Source organism: Chenopodium album, chromosome 17 (genome assembly GCF_948465745.1).
Source record: "Chenopodium album chromosome 17, dcCheAlbu1.1, whole genome shotgun sequence".
NCBI lineage: Eukaryota > Viridiplantae > Streptophyta > Magnoliopsida > Caryophyllales > Amaranthaceae > Chenopodium > Chenopodium album.
In genome coordinates this window covers 49783584-49804703 of record NC_137850.1, presented here as the reverse complement: position 1 = coordinate 49804703, position 21120 = coordinate 49783584, and the positions used below count along the sequence as shown (strand labels likewise).

Genomic DNA, 21120 nt, shown 5'->3' with positions numbered 1-21120 from the left:
GCTATGAAATAAAACCAATAAACAAAGAATTAGTGGTGAAGGGAATTCCTTAGAAATACATAATCATACCAGCTTGAAAAACACAGGAAAGGAACATGAAAGAGTCGACAACTCTGCTGATTGCGAACTGATCGTGCTATAAAGGTTAAATAAATAAGGGAAACAGGGGAAATAAATTGAAACAGGGGAAATACATAGGGATACCTTATAGAGATGAAGGAGTACTGAACATAATAAGACATATAAAGGACAAAGTAGATTTTTAAGCAATTACTAATCCTAACAGTTTGCTTGGTGATTATGGAGGTTGAAGAAGGTGGAAGACGGTGGAGAAGGTAGTGGATAGGCTCTAGATTCCTAGAGAGATAAGCTCTCAATTTAGAGAGAGAAAGTTTTATTAAGCCCAAGTTGGACGTTGCTGGTTCCGCAGTTTATGTTTTTGACAATGAGACCGGAACCTCGGTGACTGGAAAAATAGCTGGCTCTAGCGGCAAAGATCTACTTGTTGCAGCCTTTGCTGGTTAATATTATGCGTATATTCTCTATCACATAGTCATCATCATCGGTTCCTAAGCACCGTTGGTGGAAGAAATTAAACTATCCTGCCTATCCATATACGATAATAATTTTTAAGTTTTACTGTTTTTCGAGTTGCTGGTCTAGTTTGTAATAAGAGCTTGTCATGCTCACTTTGTTGCATTGATTGTTTTTGTCCTGCTTTAAATTATCATTGTAATTTCTTTGACAACTTTGAGTTTTCTTGATGTAAAAAAAAATATAAATAAAATTACTATTAGTAATGTATTAGATCGAGTATTTTATTAATTTCTTCCATCAATCCCACTACCTCCATATTTTATTACTTTCTTAAATTTCTACTAAAACTTTGCGCATTACGAACGGAGGGAGTAATTGTTTTTTCTTGAAAATATTACTACCTCCGTTACATATTATTTATAACGATTAGACATTTTCTCTCTCTACTTTATGTCAAATCATTGCAAATAATGTGTAACGGAGGTAGTAATATTGTGCATAATAATTCTCCGTACTCGAAAAGTAATCATATCTTTGTAAAAAAAAAAAGAAAGAAAAGTAATCATATGAGTATTAGTTTTTGGTTTCCCGCCATTTCCCAAAATCCCCATCATATCCATATGAACCAAAGCACGCTCAACAAAGCACTTCTCAAGAACTCTCAAAATCCTGCATTAGCATGGCAAATCTTCAATCGCATCATCTCCAATCCTTCTTCTTCATCTTCATCTTTCTCCCTCCTAAATTCTCTACCTTTAATTGCCCAGATTCTTATTCGCGCCAAAATGTACCCTCAAATTGACTCTCTTCATCAACACCTTCTCCACAAAGGATCAGCAATTCCTCCTCTGTTTTCCCTTGTTCGTATTCTAGCCAAAGCCGGACTCATCAACGAGGCGATTTCACAATTTCAATCTACCCGGAAAGAATTCCCTAATAACCCTCCACCAATTTATGTTTACAATGTGCTTCTCGAGTCCTCGGTTCGAGATAATAAGTTTAATTGGGTTCCATTGCTGTATAAAGACATGTTCATTTCTGGGGTTTCGCCTGAAGTTTACACTTTCAATCTTCTGATCAGGGGTTTGTGTGATTCGGGTCATTTGGAGGAAGCACGCCAGGTGCTCGACAAAATGTCTGAGAGAGGTTGTAAGCCGAATGAGTTTAGTTTTGGGATTTTGATTCGTGGGTATTGTAGGACCGGGCTTGTGACGGAAGAATTGGTGATATTGGATGAAATGAGACGATATGGTTTGGTTCCTAACAAGGTTGTTTATAATACTTTGATTTCTAGCTTTTGTAAAGAGGGTAAGGATGTTGAGGCTGGGAAGTTGGTGGAAATGATGAGTAAAGATGGTCTGGTTCCGGATGTTGTCACTTTCAATTCTAGGATTGCAGCTCTGTGTAAGGCAGGGAAGATGCTAGAAGCTTCTAGAATATTCAGGGATATGCAGATAGACAATGCACTTGGTTTACCTAGACCCAATATTGTTACCTTCAACCAAATGCTCGAGGGGTTTTGCAGGACAGGGATGCTCGAGGAAGCTGAGAATTTGGTTGATACGACGAAGAAAAGTGATTGTTTGATGTCGTTGGAGAGTTATAATATATGGTTGATGGGTTTGGTGAGGAAGGGGAAGCTTTTAGAAGCACAAATTGTTCTTAAGGAGATGTTAGAAAAGGGAAAAGAGCCTAATATTTACTCATATAACATTGTGATTGATGGGTTGTGCAAGAATAATATGTTATCTGATGCAAAAAAGATGATTAATTTGATGAAAAATTGCGGTATACAGCCTGACACAATAACTTATAGCTCTTTGCTTCATGGATACTGTAAGAGAGGGATTGTAGCTGCAGTAAGTACTACTTTGAATGAGATGATGAGTGCTGGATGTTTTCCAAATATTTATTCCTGCAATATATTGCTTCACAGTCTGTGGAATGAAGGAAAAACTTCAGAAGCGGAGAGCTTGCTGCAAAAGATGAATGAGAAAGGCTATGACTTGGATACTGTAACGTGTAATATAGTGATGCAGGGTCTCTGTAGAAGTGGAAAGCTGGATAAGGCTATTGAAATTGTTGATGAAATGTGGAACCATGGAAAGGCCGCTCTTGGTGATCTAGGAAACGAGTACATCAGTTTACTGAATGTTGGTAGTGATGAGAAGAAATGCTGCCCTGACATAATAACTTATTCAATTATAATTAAGGAGTTATGTGAAGCTGGAAGGCTTGAAGATGCTAAAAATAAGTTGATTGAGATGGTAGGTAAAAATCTATACCCTGATTCGATTATATACAATACTTTTATACGTAGTTATTGTAAAGCTGGGAAGATGTCATCTGCATTTCGGGTTCTCAAGGACATGGAGAAAAGGGGGCTTGACAAGAATCTGCAAACTTATAATTATTTGATTATGGGCTTGGGGTTAAAGAATCAAATCTTTGAAATGTATGGACTTCTCAATGAAATGAGAGAACGAGGGATCGCTCCAAGTGTATTCACCTATAATTCTATAATTGGTTGTCTATGTGACGTTAGTCAAACCAACATCTCTATCCATCTTCTCATTATCTTTAGTCAATTCAATCAATTGTATAATTTTACTCAAATTTATGTGATGTTAAGCATTATGGTACAAAAGAGGGAGTTTGAGTTTATTTTTGTCTATTTTAATTTAATTTTATTCTTGATATGATTTTCATTTTTTTGGCTCCTATTTCCCTCTTGTCGGACTGATTTTTGATCATTATATTGGGTTTGGATCTAGTTTGAAAGAGAGTGAAAGGAGGCGGGAGTGTTAAAGGATAAGAAGTATGAAATGCTAAATTATTCAAACCTCTGATTGTCTAATAAAAAGCTACTACCACTGTTTCGTTGGTATTTTATTGCAATATGAGTCATTATATAACCTGATTAGTATCTCATTATGTCTACATCCACAGTACATTGTTCCACGTGGCTAGCTGTGCTTTGTGCTTTCTCTTCCAGGTTGGCTAGTTTGGTCACTCATTCTAGGCAAGCTGTTTGTTGTTGACTTTTCTACTATTTTAAAATTTCAAGTATTCTTTTCCTTTTATTTTATTTATTTATTTATTTTAAAATTTATTTTTAGGCTGAAGGCTCAAATCTTAAGCCTTATGGACTATAGGATTTATTACTTCCAGGAGAAGGATAAGTTTGAATCAGGTAGTTCTGACCAAACAGCTTCTTGGTAGGTAAAGATATCATCTTGTACAATATCTTGGGAACAATGAACTACCTCTTTCTCCAGTTCATCTTAATATCTCTATATTTTTAAGTACACCCATTGCTTACAGTGGCATCTTCACCACTGATAACAGCTGATACTCCCATAGCAAAGCCTGGCTGTCAGGATATCTGTGGGAATGTGAGCATTCCATACCCATTTGGAATAGGGGATGATTGCTGCCACAGCCTACCATACTCGGTTACTTGCAATACCTCTTTGTTGCACCCAAAACTTTTTCTGAATGAATTTAACCTTGAGGTTAAACAGATAAGTATTCATACTTTGGTTCAGAATAATTTAACTGTAAAAACTCCGCTGCAGAGGACCTGCAGCATCCTAGATAAAAATATAAGCAGGATTGATTCTCTTTTTGTTGGAGGTTGTGGGAGTAGCACCGTCTTGTTAGATAGAAGCAATAAGATCATTGGAGGTTATGCAACAGCTTGTGATAAGAGTCCAATGATAAAGGATGACTGCTTGGCCGTGGGTGTTGCAGCTTTAATCTTCCTTCTTCACTTGACTTTTACAGCGTGAACGTTTTCAACTTTGGTAATGGTACTAATGAATGCACAAACACCATGTTAATGAATAGAACCTCATCAATTATTAGCGAGGATGTTGATCCAAGTCTCCCTAAGTTTGCAGTAGTCCCGACAGTACTGGAATGGACACCCGGAAACATAACAATGCCCGCTGATGACCCAAACAAGAATTGTCGAGGCCCTCCAGATAAGTATGATTGCTACTGCAACTATGGAACTTTTGGGAATCCTTATCTTCCGTATGGATGCCAAGGTAAGCATTATAGATCCTTACTTTCTGATACACATGTCATTTCAGAAAAAAAATTAAATTGCTGCCCAATTACAATTTCTGATTCAGTTCACTTTTTCCCAACTTAATTAGTCCCAAAAGAATGCAAGCTTGGGTGCACCAAACAAGGGAGCCATTTTCTATGTGTTCGATACAATTCTGACAAATCTCATACCCGGTTGATCCTTTTGGTTCTTCTTGGTGGTAAGCGTTCCATACTTATGTTCTGCTGTTATAAATTAAGGAATAGTATTTCGACTACCATGAACAGAACAAAGATTTCAACAGAGAAATTAGTATTTCTATATACATTATCATGTTATTCTGGAGTTGAATGGCACTGAGTCTCATTATTTAAGCTCATTATAAAATTTTAGTATAATTGATACATGAAAACTCTAATATGTTAAGCATATACAAGTGTACGACTGTGTAACGATCCTTAAAAGTGTTATATGCAGATTCAATAGGTGGCCTAATGCTGTGTACTGGAAACATAAGCTGCATATACCTTTGTGTTAAGAAAAGGAGGCATTTGAAAATGGAACAGAAATTCTTCCACCAAAATGGTTGTTTTGTGTTGAAACAACGACTTTCTTTGAACCAAGACAGCAATGATTCTACAAGAATATTTACTACTCAAGAGTAGAGGGAAGCCACCAACAATTATAGCAAGAATAACATTCTTGGACGTGGTGGTTTTGGTACCGTGTATAAGGGGATTTTACCAAATGACCAAGTAGTCGCAGTAAAAAAATCCATGGTAAGTGACCAGAGTCAAGTCGAGCAGTTCATCAATGAGGTGGTAATCCTAACCCAGATTAACCACCGAAACGTGGTTAAACTCTTAGGATGTTGCTTGGAGACTGAAGTTCCCTTGTTGGTTTATGAATTTGTTTCCAATGGAACTCTTTTCGATCACATACACAACAATGGTGCACGTTGGCTTTCATGGGAAAACTGTCTGAGAATTTCAACTGAGGCTGCCAATGCAATTTCTTATCTGCACTCTGCAGCTTCAATGCCCATCATCCATAGAGAATAGAGATATCAAGTCTTCCAACATTCTCTTGGATGATAATTTTACTGCAAAAACAGCGTGTTTCGGGTAAAAACAATGGGACCTTGCCGAAGGTCCTATGAAGTGGTGAAGACTGGGCTCGGTCCAAGTGATGCTGGGCCGAGGGTTTCCTGCACAGCAAATACACGTAAACTAGCCTCGGGGGTGTTGCCGAGGAAGGCCCCTCCGATGCTAAAGTCAGTACAATGTGTAGAGAGAGAAAGCTATGCAAGAGAATTAATTGCTTGAGGCTTTGTGTGTGTCTTCATGTACAAATGTGATATTGATGGCTTTTATACCTTTACATATATGGGAGAAGTGGGCCTTGGCCCAATTGACTTGCCTTGTTGACTGATCTTGACTTTAGCACAATTGGAGAGTTGAACCTTGACCTTGGGCTTTTAATTGGATCATTTAATGACTAGGCCCAATTGGACTAAATTGGACCCAAACAACTTGCCCCCCAGACCCGATTTGGAAGGATGACGGGTCGGGTTTAATTAACCAGAAAAAGGAGGGAAGTAAATGATTTAATTAATCCAAAAATTTGAATTTAAACCGCAATTAATGAAATAACGGCGGCTGGATGGATAATTTGTGGAAGTTGGACGGATAATGGGCGGTTAATCATAGGGACGTGTGTTTAACGGTTACTTAGTGAGGTATTTAAGAGAAATTAAGGCGCGGATTCCTGGAATTCCCATTTCAGGAAATAAAATCAAAGAAGCGCACTATCTCTCCTCACTTCTTCACAAACACGAACCCAAAGCTCTCGAGAAAACCCAAGAACCCGCATCAAAACTTCGCAAATTCCCCGAGCATTAAGCTTAGAAACTGAAATTCGTCACTACCAACTTGTAGATCAGCAAATTCCGCTTCAGATTAAGGTAATTTCCTTTGATTTTAGTTTAATTTTCTTCGAATTCGAACTCTTTCCCCTTTTTTCGACTTTTTCTTCGAAACTCAACAATGGTGAGAGGAGTTAGAGGTAGGGCCCGTGCTCCGAGAAGGGCAAGGCAATTTCCCGATCCTAGGAACATGACTGGGACTTGGAATGGACAAAGAGTAGAGCCTGACCCTGCTGAAGGAATTAGGGCGACCCCAATTTCATCGGCGCCTCCTGAAGGAACGGAGGGGTCGAGCGTTTCTGGGCGGGACAAAGAAGTCCCCGCCAACCTTTGGGATGTCCTCCCTGGATTTGAAGAGTGGGAGGATGCTGAGGTTGCCTCAGCCATGATAAAGAACTGCCCCTACTCTTGGTGGGTAGACCACGCTGATGCATATCAGTTTGCCGAGATTGAGCTGCACTACGGCATCATGGAAGCCGATGGATATTGGTGCAGAATGCCCCTAGCATCCGATAGAATCCATCGTCCACCCCCGGGGTATGTGGGGGTGTACACAAGACAGCTTCAGTATGGGCTGAGGTTTCCTTTGGACGTGTTCGTCCGAGACTTGTTGATCCACTACAGGGTCTCCCTGTGTCAGCTAACTCCTGTCAGCATCCGAAGGGTGATGACATATTTGTGGGTCTGCAAGTTCTTCAGATATGTGCCGAACCTTCACTGCTTCAAAAAGCTTCATCGGCTAGTGCCAAACACTCAAAGTGGGCACGGAGATCACGGTCCTGGGTGGTACCGAATTGAGTCTCGGCCCCAGTATTTAACAATGTGGCCGAACGACTCTTCAGACAAGGAATGGAGAGGTCAATGGATCTGGGTTAGGGCGCCCACAGATCCTAACCACCCTTATGTCTTCAGCGCTCCTAGGTATCTAGTTGAGCCTGATCCTGAAATGGAAAGCCTGGGCCCTCCCGAAGATAGAGGCCCAGATCTGAACCTTAATCAGCAAAATATCTTCGGCAGAATGCTGAACCCTGGGGGCGCTGGAGGCCGAATGAAGTATATCCCGGAGACTTGGCTCCCGAATAACCATTACATTTTCCAAGAGCACATGTTAGCAGCTGTCGGCCTCAGCCGAAAGTTTAGAGATGGTAAGTTTCTTCGGCTGGGGCCGAGGCCTTTATTACTTATTTTTCTCTGTTTTTGTTTCGCACTTTTCTGCTGAGCCAATTCAGCATCTTTTATTTTGCTGAACTGATCTTTGCTCCTTTTTTCTTATACTCAGAGCGAAACGAGACTAACTTCGGTATTGACTACAACCGTCTCGGCGTTACTCGAGAACGAGTCATAATCGATCGGGCCCCTTCTATCACCGATCCGAAGCATAGGGAAGTCCATCTAGATCACTCCCATCTCCAAATTGAGGTTGTTGCTCTGTATCAGAGGCAGAAGCCTTGGTGGAAGAAGAGAGATCCTTGGCTTCAACTGTTGGCTGAGGAACTCGAAGCTGCCCGTACGGCCGAGGAGGTTGCACAGGCTATTGAAGCTTGTGAAGGGGGAGAAGGGTCCTCCAGGGCTGCTGAGGAAGAAGCAGCGGCAAGGGAAGCTGAGGAAGAAGACGAGGCTTTGCTGAAGACCTCGGTGAGTTAGACTTAGCTTTTCAGCTTTTTTTTTTTTTTTTTTACTCACGTTTTTTTTTTTTACTCACGTTCTTCCTGTCCCCCTGTCTGTTGCAGTCTGAAGAGAGCAAGAGACAAAGAGAAGGGAAAGCCCCTGTTCGTCCCGAAGACCAAATACCAGAGGAATCTGAAGAATCTGATATGGACGAGCAGCCTCTTCGCAAAAGGAGAAGGATGGCCATCATCGGCCCCCACAACTTCCAGACGAGGCCGAGGCCTGTCGGCATCAATATTCAGGAACCTGAGGAAGGCGCTGGATCGCCGAGGGTTCCCCAGCCATCACCCCAGTCTCCGCCGAAGACCCCTCCACCACCTCCTGAGATGGAGGTGGATTAGAAAACTCCCGATTCCAAGGGGGGGTCCAAGAGGAGGAAGTCCGAGAGAGTGCTGCTGAGCGCAATGTTGAAGATGCTGTGAAGCCCGTTGTTGAGGGTTTCACAGCCGATATCGCAAGAGAGGTTGAGGCTTTCGTCCTCACTCCTGAAGAAGAAGCAGAAGTCATAATCATTGACTCTGCTGAGAAGAAGGAGGAAGAAGTTCAAGAAGAAGAAGCTGAGCCATCCAAGGCCCAGGAAGCTCCCGAATCTTCCTTTCCTTCATTCCAGACGCTGCAGTCTGGAGAGATGGGTTTCTCGGCCCCCCGCATTCCAATTCCGGATCACATCTGGGATCTCATATGGGGCCAGAACCGAGAAGGTGCTGCAGTCTACTTCGGCGATTTTGCTGGCCTGACCGAAGTAGATAGGGCGAGGATCTGGTCGCTGAAGGCCACTACTGGGATGGGTGAATCCAGCAGATCAGTTCCAGACCCAGCAAGGTCGAATCAGCTGCTGATGATGCAGGTAAATCTTCTTCCTTGCTTTTATTTTTCAATTCAGCTCTTCAGCTCAGTTTTTTTTTTTTTTACTGATTTGTGCCTCTGTTTCCAATTTATGCACAATCAGACTCTCACTGTAGAGCTGATAGATTCCCTACAAGATAGGGTTGATGCTGCCGAGTATGAGAAGAGGGTAGCAGATGAGGAGCTGAAGCTTGCTAAGCTGAAGCAAGCAGCAGCAGAAGGGTGAGGAATACGAGAAAAAAGCTGCTGAGGCCCTTCAAACCTTCTGCGCTGCAATGGAGAAGGAGGTTTTTCCCCCGCTGATAGAAGGGGAGAAATTCCTTCAGGAGCATATGGGAGTGGACATCTCCAAGTTTAAGGCTGCCATTGAGAGCAGAATCAGAGAGGGAGCTGCTGCACAGGCTGAGGTGCAACAGAAGCTAGAAGCTTTGGAAGCCAGTAGAATGGCTGCTGAAGAAATGCTCCAAGCTCGAAACGTCCAACTCTCAGAAGCTGCTACTGATGCTGAATCTCAGAAAGCCAAGCTCCAAGAGGTTGAGGATCAGCTGAGGGTCAAAAGTGATGAACTGACCCAAGTAAAAACTGAAGCATCCCAAGTTCAGCAAGAGCTGAACGAGCAGAGAGATTCCTCCTCCAAGCTTACTGATGAGCTGAACAGATCCAAGAAGGACTTGGAGGAGGTACAGAAGAAGTTGGCTGATGCTGAGGCCCTACTCAAGGTCCGTATCTACACCCAGGAAGAATACGACATGGGTTTCAAGAACGGGGTCAGAGTGTGCCGAAGAGTCTGCCTACATGCTGAGCCGAAGCTAGACTGGTCCAAATGTGCTGAATGGATCCAGGATCCCGAAGACCCTCATATGCAGTTTCCAACTCCAATTGAAGCTGAAATCCTCGAGGCTGAAGAAGCCGAAGAAGAAGCTGAAAGAAGGGAGATTGAGGCTGAACAAAGGGAGAGGGAGGCTCAGCAGGGTGCAAAGCCTGCTTCATCTGCTGCTGGGACTGAGGCCACAATGGGACCCAGTATTGCTGATCAGTCTGATCCTCGGGCTGAAGCATAGGAACTCGGGCAGTCGTCTTCAGAATATTGCGGTTCATCATGCGCTCAACTTTAGACTTGCCGCTTCTGAATATTTTTTGCCTTGTTTTTTTTGCTTCAGCTTGCCTTGATGTACAGACTGCTTTATCTGTTTTTGTATGTACCTCGGCAGCTGTAATTTTCCGCTTGTGGGCGGCTGCCGATGCTTTATTATGTCTTTAAAACATTTGAACTTTGTAGCTCGTTTTCTGAGCATTTGAACTTTATCTGATGCATTTTTCTTCAATTCTGAATGCTTTACTGTTTCTGAACTTGAGAATTTTTGCAAGAATTTTTGATAAGTACAAAACTTTCAGCTTGAAGAATTCTGCTGAAGATAAACTTGCACTGATAGTGCTTCTTGCCCCCCCCAGTAATCTGAAGACTCAAGTCTTTGGATTACTGAGTTGGGTTTCTTCAACTTTCAGACGAAGCTGAATAAAAAATTTCTAATAGTTCCTGTTATCCTTGAGTTTCTGTCTATCTTTAAAAATGGATATCTGAAACACAAGGCCTACTAAAGGCAATGTTTCAGATAATGGCTTTCTGGGATACAAGGCTCAGTTAAGGAAATATCCCAGACTTGTCCATGGACTCATGTCTTTGGAGAACAAGTCTTACTGAAGTTTAACTTCAGCTGAAAGACCAGAGTTCTTTAATTACTACTAGAAAACAGTCAAATAACGACGGAAAATTTCCGTCGGAAACACCTTAATTTCCGTCGCAAACATGTTTTCCGACGGAATTCCGTCGGAACTGGTTGTCGCAATACACGTTGTCGCAAAAAGGCCCTTTTCCGACGGAATTTCCGTCGGAAACATGTTTTCCGACGGAAATTCCGACGGAATTCTGTCCGCCGGAATTGAATTTTAGGTTCGGGAAAGTCCGTCGGAAATTTCCGATGGATATTATTCCGCCGGAAAATTCCGACGGAAATTCCGTCGGAAAATTCAATTAAAAAAACAAAAAAAAAATGCACCCCACCCAGAACCACCAGCCCCCACCCCAAAACCACCATCCCCACCCCAGAACCACCAGCCCGTTCTTATCCCACTACCACTCCAATAATGAACCCCAAAAAATGAAAATAAATCCCGAAAACACCAAAAACAACGAAAATTAAACATCGAAAAACGAAAATTAAACCCAACGAAATGAAAATCAACCCCAACGAAATGAAATCCACCCCCAAAAAATCGAAAATTAACACCACAAAACGAAAATTAGCCCAAAAATCTTAAATTAACAACGAAATCGAAAAAATCTACACAATTATCTAATAAAATTCATAACTTAACATAACAATTACAAAAATATACAATTATCCACTAAAATTCATAAATTAACATAACAATTACAAAGAAATTAACTAGATCTACAATCTAACCTAAATTAAAACTAGATCTACAAAACAAAAACCTTGAAAGTTGTTGGCTATTGTTGTTGTTGCGTCGTGGTTGTTATTGTTGCGTCGTTGTTGTTGCTGCGTCGTTGTTGTTGCTGTTGCGTTGTTGCTGTCGACGTTGGTGGTGGTTGACGTTGCGGTCGATGCTAGTGGTGGCTGGAGAGAAAAGAGACAGAGAGGAGGAGAAGATGGAGGATTGGAGAAGAGTAGAGGGAGAAGAGACGGAGAGGAGGGAAAGGAGGAAAGAGAAGAGGAGAGGAGAGGAGAGAGAAAGAGAATGTGAAAGGGAAAGTGAAAAGAGGCGGAACAAGAAGAAGGGGATTAGGGTTAGTATAAAAAAAAAATTTCTTTTTTTTTTAAATTATAATTCCGACGGATTTAGTCCTCGAAAATTTCCGACGGAATATTTTTCCGTTGGAATTGACCTTTTTCGACGGAATATTCCGTCGGAATGTTTAATTATTCCGACGGATTTATTTTCCGTCGGAAATTTCCGGCAGATTTCCGACGGAATGTTTAAATTCGTCGGAAATATCCGACGGAAAATAAATCCGTCGGAAATATCAATTTTTCCGACGGATTTAAAGGTCCGTCGGAACTGATCCGTCGCTATTTGACCTGATTCTTGTAGTAATTAAAAAGACGAGTTTGTCAGAAATCTGAAACCCAGTTACCCGAAGGCGAAGGTTTCAGACGAGGCTGAATAAAAACCCTTAAAGAGTAGATAAAATAAAGAAAACTTGAAAGAATAAAAAGTTGCAAATACTTATAGAAATGGTGGCTCTGAGGCCTTTCATTAATAATTCAAAATGTACTTACAAAGATTGTTCTGCCTCGAAGGGTTTACACATGATATTTCTTAAGTACATCAGCATTCCAGTGATTTTTCAGCTCAGTTCCATCTAACTGTCGAAGTCGGTATGTTCCTGGCTGAAGCTCATCATGAATTTCATAGGGTCCCTCCCATGCAGCTGAGAGTTTCCCATGGATTCGGCCTTTCTGAACTGCAGCAGCATTCCGAAGGACAAGGTCTCCAATTTTGAGAGGCCTTGCATGGACCCTTCGGTTGTAAAATTTGCTGATTCTCTGCTTATGAGCAGCCATTCTGTCTCGGGCTGAGTCTCTTACTTCATCGAGAAAATCGAGGGATTCCTTCATGAGTTGCTCATTCTCAGCCGAGAAGTGGTGCACTCGTAAACTTTCAGAGCCGATTTCCACTGGAAGAACGGCTTCGGCACCATACACCAGCTCAAAAGGTGAATAGCCCGTTGCCTCTTTTTCAGTTGTCCGAAGTGACCAGAGGGTTCCTGGAAGTTCCTCTATCCACTTGGATTTTTGATCTTCAACTCTTTTCTTCAAAGCATTGAGGATTTGTTTATTTGCAGCTTCGGCTTGGCCATTAATTTGTGGATGACACACTGCTGAATATGCCAATTTGATGCCGAACTGATCTGTGTACCGCCTCAGCGGTAAATTTTCAAATTGTCTCCCATGATCGAAGACAAAGACCTTCGGAATACCGAAGCGAGTGATAATGTTCTGCCAGATAAATTTCCTGACAGTTTGCTCTGTTATATTCGAAGCTGCTTCAGCCTCAATCCATTTGCTGAAATAGTCGATGCCGACTATTAACCATCTTTTGTGGTAAGGTGCATCTGGGAAGGGTCCCAAAATATCCAGCCCCCATTGGGCAAACGGAAGCGGATTAAGGATCGGCTGAAGGTCTCTAGCTGGCTGATGGATCACTGGTGCGAATTTTTGACATTTTTCGCATTTTCGGACCAGCTCCTTAGTGTCTGAGATCATGGTGGGCCAGTAATATCCGGCCCTCAATGCCTTGTGGGCTAGGGTCCTTCCCCCAATGTGGTTTCTACAGATGCCGAGGTGAATCTCCCGAAGGATGTAATCTGCATCTATTGGACCCACGCATTTCAGCAATGGGGCTGAGAAGGACTTTTTCAGAAGCTCTCCCCTGAAGACGATGAACCTTGAGCTAGTTCTCTTCAGTTTGGAGGCCAAAATTCTGTCTTCGGGAATTTCTCCCCGAAGCTTGAAAGCTAGGATGGGGTCCATCCAACTAGGTTCTGGGTCAGCGCAGCACACTTCGGATGCTTCGTCGACACTTCTTTCTCGGCGCACTTCCACATATACAGATCTGTTCAGCTCAGTGAGAGTTGAACTGGCAAGTTTGGAGAGTGCATCGGCTTGAGCATTTTGACCCCTTGGGATCAGCTGAACTTCAAAAGTTCTCAGCTTTGCAATAACTGATTTGATCTTGGCAAGATAGGCTATCATGGAGGGCTCTTTGGCCTCGTAGCTGCCACCGATCTGATATGAAACTAGCTAAGAGTCTGTCTTCAAACAGACATGCTCGGCTTCCAGAGAGGTGCACAGTTCTAGGCCAGCAATTGCTGCCTCATATTCAGCTTCGTTGTTCGAAGCTTTGAAAGAAAATTTGAGTGCATACTCGAAGGATTTGCCTTCGGGAGAAGTTATCACTACCCCTGCCCCCGAACCATTTACGGTGGAGGATCCATCCGTAAAACGGTCCAGATTTTGTTTTCATCGTCTAGCGTCTCTTGGTACGAGCATTCGGCCAAGAAGTCCTCTAGAGCTTGAGCCTTGATGGCTGCTCTCGGCTGGTAGCTGACGCTGAATTCAGTGAGCTCAAAAGCCCACTTGGCCAGCCTACCGGATTTTTCAACTTTGCCGAGAACTTTTTCCAGCGGCTGATCAGTTAAGACCACTATCTGATGGCAATCAAAGTAGGGCCTCAACTTCCGAGCAGCTACCACTACTGCAAAGGCAACTTTCTCGAGTAGAGGATAGCGAGTCTCGGCGTCCGTCAGAGTGTGACTGACGAAGTAGATCGGTTGCTGAATTTTTATTTCTTCCCTCAGTAGCACTGCACTGATGGTGGCTGGACTGACAGCCACGTACAGATACAAAGTTTCTCCCTCTACTGGACTAGCCAGTGTTGGGAGTTGAGCCAGATGCTCCCGAAGCTGCTTGAAGGCTTCTTTTTGCTCTTCTTCCCAAACGAGCTCTTTTGTTTTTGGGAGTTTTAGGGCTTTGAAGAAAGGTAACCCCTTGTCCGAAGCTCTGGAAGTGAACCTCGAGAGGGCTGCCATTCTTCCGGTGAGCCGCTGAACGTCCCTCTTTGTTTTCGGCTCAGGAAGATCGAGCGCCGCTTTGACTTTGGAGGGATTGGCATTAATCCCCCTCTTGCTGACCATGAACCCAAGGAATTTCCCTCACTTCACGCCGAAGACACACTTCTTCGGATTCAGCTTCATTTGATGCTTTCTTAAGGTGGTGAAGGTTTCAGCCAGGTCCTTAACATGGTCTTCAGACTTTTTGCTTTTGACAATTGAATCGTCAACGTAAACTTCCATGTTTCGGCCTTTTTGATCGGCAAAAACTTGATCCACCAGCCTTTGATAAGTTGCCCTCGCATTTTTCAATCCGAAGGGCATCATTTTGTAATTGTACACCCCGGCGTTCGTGACGAATGCCGTCTTGGCTCGGTCGTCGGGGTGCATGAAGATCTGATGATACCCCAAGAATGCGTCCATGAAACTAAGCAAGGCATGGCCACTCGTCGAGTCGACTAGCTGATCGATCCTCGGCAAGGGATAGAAATCCTTCGGACAAGCCTTATTTAGGTCCGTGAAGTCAACGCACATTCTCCAGGTACCATTCGCCTTCTGAACCATCACCACATTTGCCAGCCATTCTGGATACTAACAAGGCTCGATGAAGCCTGCATCCAGCAATTTTTTGACCTCGGCTGCGATGTCTCGGTTCTTATTTGCGGAGTAATTCCGCTTCTTTTGCTTAACTGGCCGACACGTTGGGTCGACGTTAAGCTTATGGGAGATGAGGTCTGGACTTATCCCAGGCATATCGGCTGTCGAGAAAGCAAACACATCTCTGTTGTCCCGAAGGAGTTGAATAAGTTCACAACGGGTGCTCGGATCAAGGTCCATCCCGATTGTTACACATTTCTCAGCATCTCCTTCGGTCAACTCGACCGTCTCAGTTTGCTGGTCCAGGTCCATTGTTGATGGGCTGGACTCTTCACAATCTGGCCTGCTGTCTATGTCAGCAGGCGTCCCAGACTTTTTCTTCTTCAGCTGGCTCTCTGAGTTTTTCGGCTCAGATGAAGAGCTAGCCTTTTCTTTTTCTGACCCTTTTTCTTTGGGCACAGAACCTTGGGCCGAAGCACTTAGACCTTTCGGCTTTTTTGTGCTCGGCTCTCTTTCTTTTTCTTTCTCCTCCTCATCCTCATCGTCGTTGTCTGGGCGACTAGTGGATGGCTTGAGGTAGTTGCACCTTCGGGCCTCCTTTTGCCTGCCTAGGATCCTTTCGGGGAAGCCGGCGTCTGAAACATAGATCATCAGCTGATGATAAGTTGAGACAACCCCTTGGATCTCGTGAATTATGGGTCTCCCCAAAATCACGTTGTACACTGAAGGCGCGTCGATGACCAAAAATTCAGTCATGATGTTCCTAGCTGCTTCATCACATCCGATGGTGACAGGAAGCAGAACCTTCCCGTCAGGATAAGTTGAAGCCCCGTTGAATCCGGATACTGGGTAGGATACCAGCGTGAGGTGCTTGGGCTTCAGCTTGATTTGATTATAGGCCTTTCGGAACAAAATATTTGCTCCGCTACCACCGTAAATTAGAACTTTGCTGACGTCGTGGTTGGCCACCGTGGCAATGATCACCAACGGGTCCTCGTGAGGGTACGTCACCACCCGGCAGTCAGCGGCTGTGAACGTCATGTTCGGCACCGGTGACTGGGGTGGCTGAATGTCAGCATGGTTCCCTGGTGAGTCAGAGCCCTGAGGTGACGCTTGTGCTCCCTCCGAGAGCATGTTCCTCCCGAAATAACATGGATTGGAGGGAATTTTCCTTCCGCAGTTTTGCTGTTCTTTCGGGGGAAGTCAATTTCTTACCGAGAGTCTTTTTCAGACTTCTCGGCCTCTTTTTTCTCGCGGTGATCCGTGATATATTTTTTCAAGTACCCCTTCCGGACCATATCCTAGATTTGGTCCTTCAGCTGGATACACTCTTCAGTGTTGTGTCCCGGTGATTCATGGAACTCACACCACTGATTTTTATTCTTTCGCTGATACCACTCTGGGAGTGGTCTCGGCTTTCTGTAACTCTGCTCCTCCCTCGTCACGCTGTAAATCTTAGCGCGCGGAAGAGAGAGCGGAGTGTAGGATTCATATCTGCCCGCAAAAGGAGCAGATTTTTCCTTCTTCGACTCGTTGGCAGAAGATTGTTCTGAGGCTTTCGCCTTTCCTTTTGCCTTCTGGCCTTGGCCTTCCGACGAGGGTGTTTGTTTTTGTTTCCCTCCCCCAGATTGAGGTTGGGTTTTTGTTTTGTTCCACTCTTTAGCTCGGATGAACTTATCCGAAGCATTCAGTGCCTCCTCCAAGGTCTTGGGTGAATTCATGACCATGAAGTTGGAGAACGGTCCAGTTCTGAGACCGTGCTGAAGGGCGAAAACTGCCAGCCCTTGGTCCAGCTGAGAAATGCCGGACGACTCGTTGCTGAAGCGAGTCAGATAGTCTCGGAGGCTTTCAGCCTCCCCTTGCTGCAGACCCATAAGCTCTGCAGTAGTCTTCTCCCGGCGATTTTCCGTAGAAAACTTGCTTTTAAATTTGGAGGACAGGTCGTCCCACCCAGTGATTGAGCCTTCTTTCACTCCCTTGGAGATCCACGCTTGCGCGACCCCTTTGAGAGTGGTTGGAAAATATTTGCACCAAGTCGCCTCGGACCTGGGGCAGAGATGCATGTGAGCCTCATATGAGGAAATATGGTCCTTCGGATCCGAAGTTCCATCATAAGTAATGTGCGACGGGATTTTAACCGTCGGCACATGGGATTCCAGTATCCACTGTTCGAATGGAGAACTGGAAGGCAGCATCATGGCCTTGCCCTTATTCCCAGCTGAAGGGACCGCGCTCCGCCCTCTTAGAGAGGTAGAAGTGGTTTTCGTCCCCGGTTGGGAGGTCTGGGCCTCGGCTACAGGGTAGGAGAGGCGGCTGTGCACGCTCCGTTCCCTATTGCCGAGACGATCGTGAACACTTCGGCGATCAGTTTCTGCCCGAGAGGCAGAACTGCTGCTTTTATGGGCTCTTCTCGTAGCGAGCTGAGTGGAAGGCTCCCTGAAGAAGTGAGAGTTCCTGTTTCTCTTCCTCTCGGTTCTCCAGGTGTCCTCCTCCCATTCGCCGAGCTCCTTGAAAGAGGAGGGTTTCTCCCCCTCCTGGCCGAGGTTCCTCCGCTGGTTCCTGGTTTGCGGAGGGGTTCGGTCGCGTGGAGGCGGCATATTTTGGGCCTTCATGGCTTCCATGAGGACCGCTAAAGCTCTCACTACCTCCTCCGAGTTGGGCCCCGTCAAGGGTGTCCTCGGCTGAGAGCGAGAATGGGTGTGAATGCTCCGGGATTGGCTCCGGGCATGAGATTGGGTCCTTTGAATGGACCGGCTGTCCTCATTTGACCGAGGCGAGATCGGTGGATGATTGGACTGGATGATAGGAGATTCGGTGAATCTCTCCCTAGGCTCCCCATGAGAGTCGGGTCCCGCGGAGGGGCTCCTATCCCGAGGAGGAGATGAACTAGGAGTGGGGCGTTCTAAGGGACCCCCTCCCAGTGATTTTCGGCGTTTTCTCGGAGGAGAAGCACCGTTGCTTTTGTTCTTGCAATTCTTAGCCATTGGAACTAAGATTGAGGTAGAACGATTGAAATTGGCTTGAAGATTTTTTGAAAGTCTTCCCCACAGACGGCGCCAAATTGTTTCGGGTAAAAACAATGGGACCTTGCCGAAGGTCCTATGAAGTGGTGAAGACTGGGCTCGGTCCAAGTGATGCTGGGCCGAGGGTTTCCTGCACAGCAAATACACGTAAACTAGCCTCGGGGGTGTTGCCGAGGAAGGCCCCTTCGATGCTAAAGTCAGTACAATGTGTAGAGAGAGAAAGCTATGCAAGAGAATTAATTGCTTGAGGCTTTGTGTGTGTCTTCATGTACAAATGTGATATTGATGGCTTTTATACCTTTACATATATGGGAGAATTAGGCCTTGGCCCAATTGACTTGCCTTGTTGACTGATCTTGACTTTAGCACAATTGGAGAGTTGAACCTTGACCTTGGGCTTTTAATTGGATCATTTAATGACTAGGCCCAATTGGACTAAATTGGACCCAAACACGGCGGATTTTGGAGTCTCCCGGTTAGTTCCCATTGATCAAACTCAAGTTACCACCCTGGTTCAAGGAACATTTGGGTATCTTGATTCAGAGTACTTTCTGACAAGTCATCTGTCTGAGAAGAGTGATGTCTAAAGCTTTGGAGTGGTTCTGGTTGAACTTTTAACAAAGAGAAAACCAATTTCATGGGAGACTGGACTCAAAGATAGAAACTTACGCTATGTTTGGATAGAGAGAAATGGAGGGATGCATCCTCCCTTGTTTGGATATCTAATGCAAGGAGGGAAGGGGAGGGAATAGTTAGGATCCATTTTCCTTTCACTTTTAATAAATCAAATCCCTCCATTGTTGGAGAGATTTGGAAGGAAAATGGAAGGTTTCCTTCCCCTCCCCTCACCTCCCTTTCCCTTCCCTCTTTTTCCTTCCTTTCCCTTTCCCTTCATTATTGTTATCCAAACATAGTGTTAGCGATGCAATTCATTAGTTCAGTCAAGAGCCATCAATTTTGTGATATTCTTGTGCCTCAACTCATGAAGGAAGCATCTCAGGAGCAGCTTTTTAGCATTGCAGATCTTCTAGAGAAATGTCTTAGTATAAAAGGAGATGACCGGCCATCCACGAAGGATGTTGCAAAGGTGTTAGAAGGACTGATGAAGAAGATAATAATACAACCTTGTTCTAATCAGCACGATAATGGGGACCTTAATTGGTTTGTTAATGGAACATAGACATTTGATCATTCTGCTTTCCCAAGAGCAGAATGTAACCCGTCAGATAAATTTTGAGGGATTTAACTCTACCCTGGTCATTAGCAATTGCAATTTGAACAAGTATGAGGCTGCTCTAAAGCTATTTCGACTATTCAGTGGAAAAGATTGGATTCTGGACGCTAATTCTTATGATAAGCTAATAAAAGGACTTTGCAATGTAGAAAAGTTTGAAGAGGCCTCTGAAGTATTCATGTTCATGTTATCAAGAAATTTTTCCCTGCATTCCTCTTCATTCAACAGTTTGATCAAGGGTTTTTCTACAAATGGAAGGGTAGATGAAGCAATCAGGTTGCTGAAATTTGGTCAAAATTCCCTGAATCCTGTAAACACCATGACTTATACTGCTATAATGCATGGTCTGTTGAAACTCAATAGGTCATATGAAGGCCTAACTTTCCTCTCGCAAATTCTAAGGCGTGGTCTGGTTCTTGACTTGGAAGCATATTGCATCCTCATTAACGGTGTGTTTGGATTGAAGGAAATGGAGGGAAGGGAAGGGAAGGGAAATGGAGAGATGAAATATCTTCATTTGGATAACAAATGAGGAAGAAAGGGAATTGGAGGGGAGAGAAATAGAGGGATTAAATTGCAAGAAATTTATTACTTCAACAAGGGAGAGATTTAGAAAGAAAACTCACCATTCTTCCTTCCCCTCCCTTTCCCTCCCCTTCTCTTCTCCTCCCTCCTCTTCTTTTCCTTCCCCTTTATTTATCCAAACAGTGTAAATGCATGATTGCTTTAAGAGAAACAAACTATTGTGTTTTGTTTTTCGCTGAGATGGTTAATAAAATTTAGAGAAATGACGCCGTTAAACAGACAATAAGGAATTCACAATTAAATCAGAAATGTGCATACTTTATTCCTTGACAACAAACTAAAGTTCTTGTACCACAGTAAATACTAAAGTACACAAACAACTGTAAATACAACAACCGCAACAACTTGTATTAAAATTCTTGTATGCAATGAACCAAAACATCCATAAGGTACCAAAATCTACATACTAAAAATACAAAATTTACAGTAAATACTAACAGTTCCTTAAGATCTACATTCTTCACTAAAATAACATAATCATCACGATTCTTCACCAGAAAACTCTCCCTTTACAGATTTCACTTTGATCTCTGTTTTTGAATGCCATTTCTGTACCAAAGAATGCCGCTTCATATCGCTGGTAAATTTCAGTTTCATATCATGCATGATGTTATGGTGAAAGTGTTCCATTTTTTCGTGAAGTTTCTGGTCCATATGGTTATTTTTGGCAACTCTGTTTCTCGTACTATCTTACCATGCTTCAGTGGCGTATCCAGGATTTGGGTAATGGGGGTACGAAATTAAGTTTAATAAAAAAATTTACAAAATACAAAGTAATATGTGGAGCGTAATAATTTTTTCTTAACTGAATTTTGAGTTAATAAACCATTTAACTATTGTATTAGTATTTGCGTGTACTATACACCCTATTTTCCGACAACAAGGCTATAATTGAGTACGAAATATCTTTTTAAAAAGAGATTGTCTAAGCAACCTGTTATGGTAACAATAGATCTCTTTGATCAAAAGTACAAATTGGAAAAATAAACACATCACCTAAGAGACCTGTTATTGTAA

At 43.5% G+C, this 21120-nt stretch overlaps 1 protein-coding gene and 1 pseudogene across 1 annotated transcript; both read left to right on the top strand.

Moving 5' to 3' along the window:
* The first annotated feature begins 1157 nt into the window (after window positions 1-1157).
* Window positions 1158-3326, top strand: LOC145589253 (uncharacterized). The gene is made up of 2 exons (XM_081645785.1): window positions 1158-3176; window positions 3312-3326. The coding sequence occupies exons 1-2, from the start codon at window positions 1158-1160 to the stop codon at window positions 3324-3326; spliced, it is 2034 nt and encodes a 677-aa protein (XP_081501911.1).
* Window positions 3327-3470: 144 nt separating this feature from the next.
* Window positions 3471-20830, top strand: LOC145589252 (wall-associated receptor kinase 2-like; annotated as a pseudogene).
* The last annotated feature ends 290 nt before the right edge of the window (window positions 20831-21120 follow it).